This window comes from Marmota monax, unplaced genomic scaffold (genome assembly GCF_021218885.2).
Source record: "Marmota monax isolate L192 unplaced genomic scaffold, Marmota_monax_Labrador192_F-V1.1 WCK01_AAM20220418_F8-fsc00244, whole genome shotgun sequence".
Lineage (NCBI taxonomy): Eukaryota > Metazoa > Chordata > Mammalia > Rodentia > Sciuridae > Marmota > Marmota monax.
In genome coordinates this window covers 424,687-438,091 of record NW_026692962.1, presented here as the reverse complement: position 1 = coordinate 438,091, position 13,405 = coordinate 424,687, and the positions used below count along the sequence as shown (strand labels likewise).

General features: G+C 36.8%; 1 protein-coding gene across 4 annotated transcripts in view; it reads right to left on the bottom strand.

Annotated features, from left to right (window-relative positions):
- Nucleotides 1-13,405, bottom strand: part of Cdc14a (cell division cycle 14A) — a 161,075-nt gene that overhangs the window by 75,499 nt on the left and 72,171 nt on the right. For all 4 annotated transcript variants that reach the window (XM_046452334.2, XM_046452335.2, XM_058581971.1 and 1 more), the window contains 2 exons: nucleotides 7,386-7,452; nucleotides 4,179-4,241 (listed from right to left, as the gene is read on the bottom strand). In XM_046452334.2, coding sequence (XP_046308290.1) covers nucleotides 4,179-4,241; nucleotides 7,386-7,452 — 130 coding nt within the window. The remainder of the gene's footprint in view (nucleotides 1-4,178; nucleotides 4,242-7,385; nucleotides 7,453-13,405) is intronic.

The following is a 13,405-nucleotide window of genomic DNA, read 5'->3' as shown; positions in this document are numbered from 1 at the left end:
TGTGCAGAATGAGAGATAGGGCTTCAATTTCATTCTGCTCTCTATGGATTTCCAGTTTTGCCAGCACCATTTGTTGAAGAAGGTATCTTTTCTCCAATGTATGTTTTTAGTGCTTTTGTTTAGTAGGAGATAACTATATTTATGTGGGTTTGTCTCTGCATCTCCTATTCTGTTCTGTTGGTCTTCATGTCTGTTTTGGTGCCAATACTATGCTGTATTTGTTACTCTAGCTCTGCAGTATAAGGTCTGGTATTGTGATGCCTCCTGCTTCACTTTTCTCACTAAGGACTTAAAATCAGCATACTCTAGTAACACATCAATGTTTAGAGAAGCTCAATTCACAATAGCTAAACTATAGAACCAACCTAGGTGCCCTTCAACAGATGAATGGATAAAGAAAATGTGGTTATATACACAATGGAATATTATTCAGACATAAAAAATGACTTTATGTCTTTTGCTAGTAAATGGATAGGTGGATCTGGAGACTAAAATGCTAAGCAAAATAAGCCAATCTCAAAAAAACAAATGCCAAATGTTCTTTCTGATATGTGGATGCTTACAAACTAGGGAGGGGGAAGAATAGAAGTTCATTTGATTAGATGAAGGGAAGGGAGTGTAGTTGAGAACAGGAAAGACAGTTGAATGACTCTGACATAACTTTCCTATGTACATATATGAATATACCACAGTGAATTTTCCACATCATATACAACCACAAGACAGAGATCCTAATTAAAATAAAATATACTCCATGTTTGTATAAATATATCAAAATATACTTTCATGAATAACTAAAAAGAACAAATTTTTTAAAAATGTAAAATATCTCAGTAATTTTGTATTGGCTACAGATTGAAATGACATTTTAAATATATTACATTAAGTAAAATCTATAATTAAAATTAATTTTCTTTCTTTTTTACCCTTTCTAAATGCAGCTACTAGAATATTTAAAATACATATGACTCTCATAATATTTCTAGTAGACAGTGCTGCTGAAGATCTTTGAATTATAGGATAAAGACAGATACAACCTTTGGCAGAATGAGCAGAGGTTTATATATAGACTGTATTCAACAGATATCTCCCATGTTCGTCTGTCCTCAATGTTTACATTTGTAAGTAGCATTCTGATCATAAAAGTCCCCTTTAATATCACCTAGAGACAAAGTCTTGTTGGTTTAGGCTTTTTCTTGAGCCATATTATATATTGAATGTACTTTAGTGAGGAAGTGTCTTTGAACAGTCCCATCCTGAATGTCCCCTAGTCATCAAGGTGATATTCTCACAAATTGCTGTTGGTGATAAAATTTTACTTTGAAAATTACAATGCCTTCATTGGAATGCTGACTCTGCTGGAATTAATGAAGTGTAGAAATTCAGCTCCTCCTCATAAGTTTGCCAAATAACTAGACTCACCGGAGCAGGGCAGACAGCAAAGACACCAAGCCCTGGCAGGAAGTGACTGGGCCCCAGAGTGTTGGCAAAGACAGTCCTTTCTTTACTCATTTATTCATAAAGCAAACATTTATGAAATGCCAAACACTTCGATTTGTGATTTTCCTCTTTTATGGGCTTTATGATGGAATAGATACATCATTCTCAAAGCGGAAGATGTTTGACAGCAAACTTTTCAAATGTTCACCAAAACCGACTACTCCCCTCCCAATCCCTGGATGGTGGTTGTTAGCTCAGAGGATGAAGCTCACTCCCACCAGATGTTTGGTTGGTTGGTTGGTTGCTTGGTTGCTTAAGGTTTTTCAACAGTGCTTTCAAGTCACCTTGAACATTGACATCAAAGTTAAAAGACAGCGAAAGAGAGGAAGAGGTGGATGAAGGAATAAGTAAAACATCAGTGAGCTTGTCCTCTTTATTGTAGTGTTTGTTCCTTCCTTTCCTTCTACATCCCTCACCAACCTCTCTTTTTATTAAAATTGCTTTAGTGTTTGGCCATCTGTTTTTCTCCATGCTTACATATATGGAGTACAGATCTGAATTATTCTGGGGAGGAGGACCTAAAATTTGTCTAATTTGGAGACTCACTTTAAAAATACAGAATTTTTATTCTGGATTCCTACAGGTGGCACACACACAGGGACTTGGAAGGCTGAAACAAGAGGATCACAAGTTCAAGGCCAGATTCAGCAAACTAGCAAGGCCCTCATCAATTCAAAATAAAAAATAAAAAGACACCCCTGGGTTAATCCCTAAAACCCCCCCAAAAAAATTACCATCATAGAATTGGTATAGAACATTAACAGGCACCCATGCAAATAAGAGGTCTCAACATTTAAACTTCATTAGCTTCAAAATATATCAGCTCTGTGCCTATGATACCATACATGTAATATGTATTATGTAACATCATACATATAATATGTATGAGATGGGAGTGTCTTGTTATATTTTATTTATTTTAAAAGGATTATAAACACCCTTCTGTGTCTTTTCAACAATATAATCTAGAAATCATCCTAGGTAGTATCGTTGAATTCATTTTTTTAAAAATGTTCATATCACATCCATGATGTACATGTACCACAAATTATCCAGCCATCTCCCTTATTAGGTGTACATTCCTTTGCTTATAGTCTTCTCTTTTGAAGAAAGGATTCTTTCGCTACTATACAAATGCCACAAAAATACTTCTATAGTTTTTTAAAAACTGTGAACTTTTAATAGATTGCACTAAATTTATTAATTTTTGGAGAAGTAGCAATTTCATTATGTTGAGATGTTCTAAAGAAGAAAACAGTATGTTTTTCCACTTGGACAAATCCCATCCATAGGGATCCAATAAAGAAAATAAAGCTTGTGGGCAAATAGCCATGATGTGAGAAAAAAGGAAAACACAAATTATAAAACATGAAAGTAATGGGAAGAGAATACTCTAGAGGTACAGTCAGGAGAGGAGAGTTAAGAGAAGGGGGGAAACTAGGAGAAAGCAAACTCAGCTGGAGCACAGAGACATTTGAGAAACAGCAAGTAAGCAGTTCAGAGGGGCTGGAACAGAAAGTGCAGAACCAGGAGATGAGGCCATGAGGTAGGTGGAGCTCAACAGAGCCAAGAATTCCAGACAGAAGAGAGTATCCTCCTTCAGCAGGGCAATGGGACCCACAGCCAGTTGGGGCCAAGAAGAAAATGAGAGCTCAGTTTTAGGATTACTCAGGCAGCCTGGGAGGAGAAGGCCGGCACTGAGGCAGAGAGCAGCAATAGTAGTCCACGGGAGACCATATGAGACCTTGGCTGGGTGAGAAGAGAGAGGAAGGAAGAGAGGAACACATCCTGTGGCACCAGTGACGGGAATTCAAACACTAGATTAGGGAGGGGAAAATAAGGATGCTTCTAGTCTTGAACCTGGGCAAACAGTAGGATGGTGACACCATCAACACAGATGAACAAAGCAAAAGACAGTGTTTGGATGAAAGATTTGTTTTGAATCGTTAAATGTAACATGCAGGCAGGATATTCAAGTAGACACAGCCTGGGCTAGAGCCCAAAACATGAAGGCCATCCTGGTCTTTCAAAGAATAGTGATACATTTTCCTACTTCCCTGCAGGCACCAAGCAGATGAGCTCATGTTCAGAGAATGTCAAGCCTCCTCACACTCCACAGGCTTATCATCTTTCAGAAAAAGTTAACTTCTGGACTCCTTACACTGCTCACAGAGTGCCCTTCTTCAACATCTGCTATGGTCTGACCCAGCCTGGACAGCCACTGCCTAAATGCCCAGACAAGACATCACCTGAAAGCCTCATAACAGTGCCATGAGAAAAAGTTCAATGAACTCTTAGAACTAAGTGCATTCAACTCTGCTTCAAAATAGAATACATACCCTCAAGAGCACTGTAAGGTATATATCCAGTTTTGTTTTAAATAAAACTGAATTTTCAAATAAAAGTAGCTTATAATTTTACCAAACTATACTTCAAAACTATTTTTTCTTCCAAAGGTACAAAGTGATTGTCAATAAAGTTTGATAAGACAATATATAGAGATACATGACGTTTTCCTAAATTAAAATGTTGGTGATCCTTGGTTCAACGATAATAAACAAAGCTGAAAAAAACAAAACAATTGGTGGGGGGATTCAAGAATACTTTTATTTAGCAGTTAGATGGGAAAAAATAATCAATATGAAATTATATTTTGCAAAAATATTAAATATACAAACCTCATAATGTTCATATTCCTCCACATCAAATGTCTCAAAGTCAAAAAATCCATGTTGTAATCCCTAAAAGAAGAAGAATTTGAATTAGTTTTTATACTTAATTGATGGAATACACTCATCATTTCTGAAATTCACAATAAAAAAAATAGCATAAGAGCTTGAAACTTAATTTTATGCATCTCTAGAAATCATTTCATAACAGTGGTCCCACACAGGATGTCTCTTGGATGCTAATTTATATTAATTTTACTTAAAGTTAATAATGCATATAAAATGGGACAAATTGGCAAATTTATGATTAAAGCCTACTGAGAACTATACCTATGACAGAATAAATATTAGAATGATTAACTTATCAAATAGAAAAATAATCAGTTATTCTTAGAAAGTTTTGTTTTCTTTAACCTAATAATATTTAACCAAAAATGGCATTTTTAATTTCTAATTTACTTCTAAAATTCTACTTTGAGACACTCTGTTTTCTGATGTTAGTCTGATGTTAGAAGGAAAAAAACTGATATTTTTAACAAAACAAAAAAAAGCTTCATACTTTTTTTTCTAACTAATGACTTAGAACTTTTTAAAATTATCTAGCTTATTCAGATCTAATATTTTCAGGAAGACAAATAGTCTTCTATTTTATAAACCCTGAAGTGATAGAGATTACAAACTTACAGGCACTTTAAAAGTTATATGGTCAAGCCATTAAAAATAGAAAAAGAAACTAACAAGCTAAGCTCCAGTACTTCCAGCTTCGAAAAACCTTTAGAGTATTTTTTCAAATTACAGGCCACAGGCCACCAGCATCAAAACACTTGATTTTAAAGACTTGAAAATAGTTTTCATAAATAGTTTTCATAAATTTCATAAAAGATTCATGGGCTGAGGCTGAAGCTCAGTGGTAAAGTGCTTGCCTTGCATGTATGAGGGACTGGGTTCAATCCTCAGCATCACATAAAAATAAATAAAGATACTGTGTGTTCATCTACAACTAAATAAATATTAAAAAAAAAAAAAAAGACAGATCTTGGGCCCCTTCCCAGAACTGCTAAATGGGGCACAGGATCAGCATTTTAACATGCTTTTCTAGGTGATTCTTATAAATTCTAAATTCTGATAACACTGGTTTAGGCAATTCCTACCCAAAAAGAAGAACAAGTTAAACCTTTTAAAAAGCAACTTCATTCATTTATACTCACCATTCCAGAGAAAATGGTGAGAAAAATATGTTCTAAACAATCTAATTTTCTTCCTTTCTCCTTATTTTTAAAGTGTATACTTGCATATGTGTCTGTATGTTCACATAACACATGATCTACGCTTATGACAATGTTAAGACATCAAAGCCAGAAAAATATCTTCCCTAAAAAGGCAAAAATGTGGCCACACTTTGAGCACCCATTCTCACAAGGGTTCTCCCCACCATAAAAACAGCCCAGAACATGGCACATCATGTAAGGTAGTATACACAGGACAAGATTTCTCCCTTGCTTAAAGATGTGTGGAACATCTATCGGATCCTTTAAAATCTCATCTATATTTGGGTAGACCCCACCATCTGAGAAAACAATAAGTTTAGAGAAGGTTGTATTCATGACTAAAGTCCACCTTTCCTGTACAACAGGAAGCATGTCATGAATTTCTATATTGAGACACCAGTTACCATAATAACGGCCAGGGATATTCCAGTGAGAACTCTTTCTGAATTTTGTGTTGTAAAAGAAGCAGCACGTACCAGATGGAAGGAAAGGCTAAATAACAATAATAATGACAATAAGTAAATCACTTTTTCCTCTCAGGCATTTTCTCTAAATGCTATAATTATGGGTTATATGTAGGGTAATATCTCCATAAAATCTTTTAACTAGTATTTCTAGAAGTATATTTCCATTATACTGTTGGCAAGGGTGGGCTAAAGCATCCTTATAGCTTTTATGAGAAGAAAAATTTATGAAAACTATTTTCAAATCTTAGAGGCTTTAAAATATCAGGACTGGGGGCAGGGTAGCTCAGTCATGGAGCACTAATCTAGCATGCACAAGACCCTGAACTTGATGCCCAGCACCACAGAAAAAAATAAATAAAATATCAAAGTCAGAAACAAGTATACATAAAACAAGCAGCATAATAATAATAATACTGTTTATCTCAATTCAAACATATCAAAACTAATTTTATATTACAAAAAAGAAACTTGTGCTAGCATCCTACTGACACTATATATATACTGACACTATATAACCAATGGGTTACATAACACATACATTTCTGTCTGATAACAAATCACAACTTTACGTCCAAGATGGAATTGTGTACTTTCAGAACTCATTAAGAGTAATCACAGGATAACTTGCATGTCTTCTCAGATTATAAATTAAACATATCCCAAAAATATAAAACACAACTAACTAACTTCAGAGTGTATCAAATTATCTGGAGGGGCTGTTCAAACACAGACCAAAGGGCCCCACCCCCAGAGTTTATGACTCAGTCAGTCATGGGCAGGGGTGAATTAACAGAACAGTGGCTTAGATAACTTCCTGTCTCTCTCCCACCAAGATCTAGCTTCATAATGAAGCTCAGTGGGTAACAAAGAAATGTCACTGGCACAGCTTCAGGTAGAAGTGATCAATTTGGCCCAGAACACAAATAGTTTAAATGAGAAAGAGAGGCGTCTCTCCACCCAGGTTACCCTATTGTCTGTGCAGTCTCCCTCCATATCCAAAGGGGTTGGTTCCAGTATCCTTCACAGATACCAAACTCTGCAAATGCTCAAATCCCCTATTATTAAATGGTGCAGTATTTGCATATAACCTACATGCATCCTCCCATGTACTTTAAATCATCTCTAAATGACTTATAATACCAAATACAATGTAAATGCTAGATAATATTGTATTGTTTAAGAAATAATGGCAAGGAGGAGATGTTCAGTGGAGAAGCTCGGTTTTTTGTTTTTGTTCTGGTTTTTTTACACTCCCCAAATATTTTCCATCTGAGGTTGGCTGAATCATTGAGGAGGAACCCACAGATACTGAGGGCCAGCTGTACTTTTCAAATCAATCATCATTCAGGAATCGAAAACCCTTCAGAGCTCACTAGTTCCCCTCTCTCTTCTCCAATGGCAAACAAGGGTGTTGGAATTATTCCTTCTCTGTTTTTTTAAACTACTGTACCAACTACAGCAAAAAAAAAAATTGTTATTACCTTTCTGATTCCCTGTAAACAGTCGAGGATGGTGAGATTGTAAGTGCAATTTCCAAAGGAAGCATCCCTACAAACATAAATAAATTTAACATTAAAAACTTGCATTCATAATTTTCAAGTAAAATATCTAAGGCAGTTTGAGATGCGCTTGCTCAGCTTCATGTTGTCAATATGGCAAAACTTATGTAGCATGTCAGAACCTACTGGTTAACTATTAATGCAACTTCACTGAAACACTTCTGAAATTGCTCTAATTCAACAAGCAGAATTAATAAGAAAGCAGATTCAAGTCTGAACTCCAGAGTCAGACTGCTTTGGTTCAAATTCCCACTCTGCCATGTACTGGGTAAGAACTTGAGCAAGTTACTTTACCTCTAGGAGTCCTGGTTTCTTCATCTGTTGAAGCAAAGTTAATGACAGCAGCTAGCATTCATAAGGATTGATATTGGATTACATTAAAAAAAAAATAGGTAAAGCCCTTCAAATGTGCCTGGCACAAAGAAAACACTTAAATGTTATTACCACTCTTATTAACAGTGAATTGAGCTGTTTGGTTAAGTAAAACATTCATCATTACAATAGGCCTTTTGGCAGGGGACCAATCTTGTCAGGAGTGTGATAAACATAGCATTAGAAAGGTAAGGGGGACACTGTATGTAGGTCAATAGAACCTAGTAGTTACTTTCATGAATTAAAAGCCATCTCTCCTCCCTACAGGGAGAAAGGAGAGGGCTGAGGAAAATACAGTCACACTTCCCAACAGACAACCTCCTGGGATCCATGAGGGCTACTTATGCACCCTGAGGTGCTCCGTCCAAAGAGTGGGAACCTACTGCACCAAAAATTGAGGGCTTCATGCTTTATTTAAGTTTTTAGAGCAACTCAGCATATCTACTTCAGGCAACATAAAACTGAAGTATCAAGTTCAGGTCAGTTAAACAAGAACTGGCACGGGAGCTTTAACACTAGCAATGTTCCAAGGTGTCTGAGGCAAGAAACTTGACCTCAAGTCTCTTGGTCTCTGCCCAGCCCCCACTGCTGACCCAAGAAGGGAGCCCATGCCAGGCACCTGCCCTGACAAAGTCAAGTCCCTGAGCAACACCAGTATAAGGATAGCTCCTGGGAGAGAGTCAGAAGATGTCCAATGGGAGAACACAATTTTTAAGGGTTTTCAACGTAATTAACATAAAACAAAGCTTTATATCACTAGCCATCCAACGTACCTAGAACCTGTGGCTGCTAAGCCATGAATTAAAATGTAACCCGAAATTTACTGAGTTTCGGGCCCTGATAGCCTGATACAAATCGAGTGAGTTAGCCAAGGTTAACAGAAATGGTGCTTAAATCCTGAAACTTCAAAAGTAACCTATGTAAATAGAAGGATCAGTTCAGATATTTAAATTGATTTCAATAGGAGTTTTGTTGTTTTGTTATTGTTTTTAAATATCATCTGAACTTATTTCAGTGAAAATAAAATGTCTTTTCAACTATCTTTAAAAGCTATAAAACACTTGCTAAGAAGCAAATTTTAATGACTGATACCAGATAAAGGAATAGCTGGAGATCTAAGATAAAAAACTAGTTTTAAAAAACAATTACACATTCCTTTGCAAATACCTGTCTCTTTGGGGCAAGGATTCAGATTCTAGGTGCCATGGACCCATTTTTTAATGATCTAACGTTTTCAAATGAATAAAATAAAATATATAATATTAATGAAAAACCAATTTAAACAAGGTTATCAAAACATTAAAGAAAAAATTTATAATACCTCAAAATACACTTTTTAAGTTAATATATGACAAGATCTAGTGACAGATCTGATAACCACTGTACTTTTCAGCAAGAAATGAGCAGAAATAATATTTTTTATAATGTTGATACTAGTTTCTAGATTTTTTAAAATATTTATTTAGTTGGAGATGAACACACAATATCTTTATTTATTTTATGTGATGCTGAGGATTGAACCCAGTGCCTCATACACAGGAGGCAAGCACTTTACCACTGAGCTACAGCTCAGCCCCCAGAAATAATATTTTAAGATTTAACAACTGTAATGTGATATAAAAATGCCTGTGATTTCTAGTGACAAAGTCAAATATGTTGCTAAAGCTACTATAGTTCACTTCCAAATTTTATAATTAAATACTATAAATTATAAGTTTAGTGAAAATAAAGATAATTTTCTTTTCTCACCTAAATTCACTAGCACTCAAGTAGGTCAAAAACTATTGCTTTAATTTTTTACAAGGAAAATTCCTTTGTATTCAAAAAGAGTAAAAAACAAATTTATAAGAATTGGAGGTACTTCCTATTCCTTTAAATATATCTTCCTACCCCTAGCCTCAACTAAATGATTTCACAAATAGACCTAATCTCTCCGGATGTCTGCAAACTATGCTAAGACTATCCTGCTATCTCTTGTCCTGTCACAGCCATAACTGTTACCAAGGACTGAAAAGACAGCTCTGAGCTGGGCACAGTGGTGCACACCTGTAGAGCCAGCTACTCAGGAGGCTAAAGCAGGAGGATCACTTAAGCCCAAGAGTTCAAGGCTAGCCTAGATAACACAGCAAGACTCTAAATAAATAATATAAATAAAATAAAATTGTTTTCAAAGAAAGAGAGCATGTACTCTGATGACTTAGTGGTCAAATCTGCACACAGGCAAAGCTGGGAGAGATGAGTTCATATGCCACGGGACAGAATAAGGATACAAAGCAGTCTCAGCAAACTGGAAACACAGAAGTTTACAAACTGAAATATATAAGAAGGAATGCCATGAAATTCAGTAATATCCTCCTGACTGAAGGAAGGAGATGACACACCTCTTTTGAGCACCTAGGATGCCAGCTAATTTAGATACATCATGACAGCAACATAAAGGAACAGATTCCAAACTTGCCCCCACACCAGGGAAGAGAAAAATGGTTTATTAGTAACATCTGGCTCATTTACAGACACAAGAGAGTAAATATACAGTGAAAGGACACAAAAACATGTTATACATTCCCTGGGGCCCAGGGCAGAAAGTCAAGGAGGAAAATTAAGCCCAGGAATCTACCACCAACCCAGAAACTCTTTCAAAACACTTTTTCAACCCTAGTGTAATCAATCCAATGTGGACAGGGAGAATAAAGAAAAAGAGAGAGAGAGAGAGTTTTGAAAGCTGGAGATCAGATGAATAAGTGGTAAATAAAGTTGAAGGCCAAGAAAACTGAATACCAAGCTGACAGTGGGGGAAAAAAACATAACTAACACAATTAATACCAGATAATTCTCAAAGGCTGGGTAACTAACAGGACAGGGTTCTTCTAGAAGTCAGAATAAAGCACATTCCATCAGTAAGATTTGAAAGCCCATTAAAGTTGAGAGATTTTATTCTATAAAAGTAATATTACCACTCATTTTATAAATCAGTCCTCCTTGTTGATTTTCCTCACCTACTCAGGTTAGTCAGAATCATTTGAAAATAAAATGGATTGGTCCTAAAAGGCATCGAGGTACCTGCCCCACCCAATGTTCAAACTTGAGTAAGAATTTTTCTCATCCATGTTATAACATGAAATGGATCTCAGGGGTTAGGAAAACAATAGGCTCTATTAGTCTCAAAAGTTCTTTCCTATGTTGAAATTATACCATTATTTAACACTATCGATATTCTTTTTCTGATCCATATCTCTTTCCTGGATTCTTCCTAAAAGAATTTAAACACTTTTAGGTCTCTACCATTTTTAAAAAAGAACAAGTCATCCAAACTCTGTTGACTCCACATTTTGCTTTAGATACCAGCTTCTTTTGTGCCCCCTCTTTAAAAGAAGACTCTCTAGGGGAAGGTAGGGCCTGGCTCAGTAGTGGAGCTCTTGTTGAGCATGTTCAAGGCCTTGAGTTCGATCCACAACACAACCAAAATTAATTAATAAATAAATAAACAAAAACAGAATACACCTGTAAAGAATTACTCAACTTCCTCCTTGAAACGCACAGTTTGGTGGGGTTTAGTATGCTAGAAATGTTTTACAACCCCATCATCATTAATTCCCAAACACTTTTATCACCCCAAAAAGAAACTATATGATCATTTGCAGTCACTCCTCATTCTCCCTTCTCCCAGGCCTCTGCAATCCCTCATCTAGTCTGAGGACCCTCTGGCAAGCACCATCTTACTCAACATGTCACCATGAGTATCTTCCTTCTTTGAATACTATTTTCTCTTGGTCCCTGGATTTTCCTTCTGCCTGTCCAATCGCTACTTCCCATCTCCTTTGCAAAGTTACCCTTCACTTCCTTCTCGTTAGACTTCTACAAGGTGCAATTTCAGCCCAAATTCTTCTCGCTCCATTCTCTCTCCCTAGACCAGGAGCTCTCAAACTTCAGTGTGCACCATCATCACCTGGATAGTTCCTTGAAACATAGATTTCTGGGCCTACCCCAAGTTTCTGACTCAGGTCTAAGACAGGGCCTGAAAATTTGCATTTCTAACAAGCTCCCAGGTGGTGCAGATGCTGCTAGTAAGAGGAAACACATTTGGAAAACCATTTGCCCTAGACAATCTCATCTACTTATCTATCTACAATGATACTCAAATACATCTTTCTAGCACAAACTCCTTATTTTAACATTTTATTTTTTCTAATTAGTTAAACATGATGGCAGAATACATTTTGTATCATTGTACACAAAGGAAGCACAATTATTCATTTCTCTGGTTGTATATGCTGTAGAATGGTACCATTTGTGCAATCATTACATGTACCTAGGGTAATGATGTCCTTCTCATTCCACCATCTTTCCTTCCCCAGTGTCCCCTCCCCTACACCCCTCCCCTATGCCCAATCCAAAGTTCCTCCATTCTTCCCAGGCCCCCTCCAGCAATTGTGGATCAGCATCCACTCATCAGATAAAATGTTGAGCCTTTGCTTTTTTGGAATCGGCTTACTTTGCTTAGCATGATATTCTCCAACTCCATCCATTTACCTGTAAATGCCATAATTTTATTCTCTTTTAATGCTGAGTAATATTTGTGTGTGTGTGTGTGTGTGTGTGTGTGTATAGATAGATAGATAGATAGATAGATCACTTTCTTTATCCATCCATCTATTGAAGGGCATCTAGGTTGGTTCCACAGTTTAACTATTGCGAATTGAGCTGCTATAAACATTGATGTGGCTGGGTTACTATAGTATGCTGATTTTAAATCTTTGGGGTATAGACGGAGGAGTGGGATAGCTGGGTCAAATGATGGTTCCAAACCCAGTTTTCTAAGGAATCTCCATACTGCTTTCCAGAGCGGTTGCACCAATTTGCAGTGCCACCAGCAATGTATGAGTGTGCCTTTTCCCCCACATCCTCACCAATATTTATTGTTGCTTGTATTCTTGATAATTGCCATTCAGGCTAGAGTGAGATGAAATCTTACAGTAGTTTTGATCACAAACTCCTTCTTAGAATTCCAAAATAGTATATCCAATAATCACCTACGTGACATTTCCATTTGGGTACCTAAAACTCATTGTGTAGGAAATATCTCTCAAATCCCTCCTCCTCCCCAGAAACCAACAGTGACAACTATCTGGCCCTCTAGCCCTCCTGGTCTACATAAATGATACGGCTTCCACAGTCATCCAGGCTGGAAGCCCTTCCAGAAGTCTCTCCATTTCTCTCTTCCCCTTGTCCTATCCTTCCTATACTTTTCCCTCTTATGTACCTTTTAATGCATTTTACCCTCCAACTCTACTACCACTGTCTTTCTATATCTACTCTCTGTCTTTAATCAGTTTTCTTCACTGGAACCAGAGTGGTATTTTTAAGAAGCAAATCTGATCTGGTCACCCTTCACCTGTAACTCTTCACTAAGTTCCCAATACTTTCAAGGTAAAGTTCAAATCCTCAACAGGGATGAAAGACCCTGTGGCTGGTCCTGCCTGCCTCCCATGCTTCCTCCTTCCTGCTCACCTAATTCTCTGGTCCCAATCTCAGAGAACTTCCCTAACCTCTGAGCACTTGGCTCTCCCACA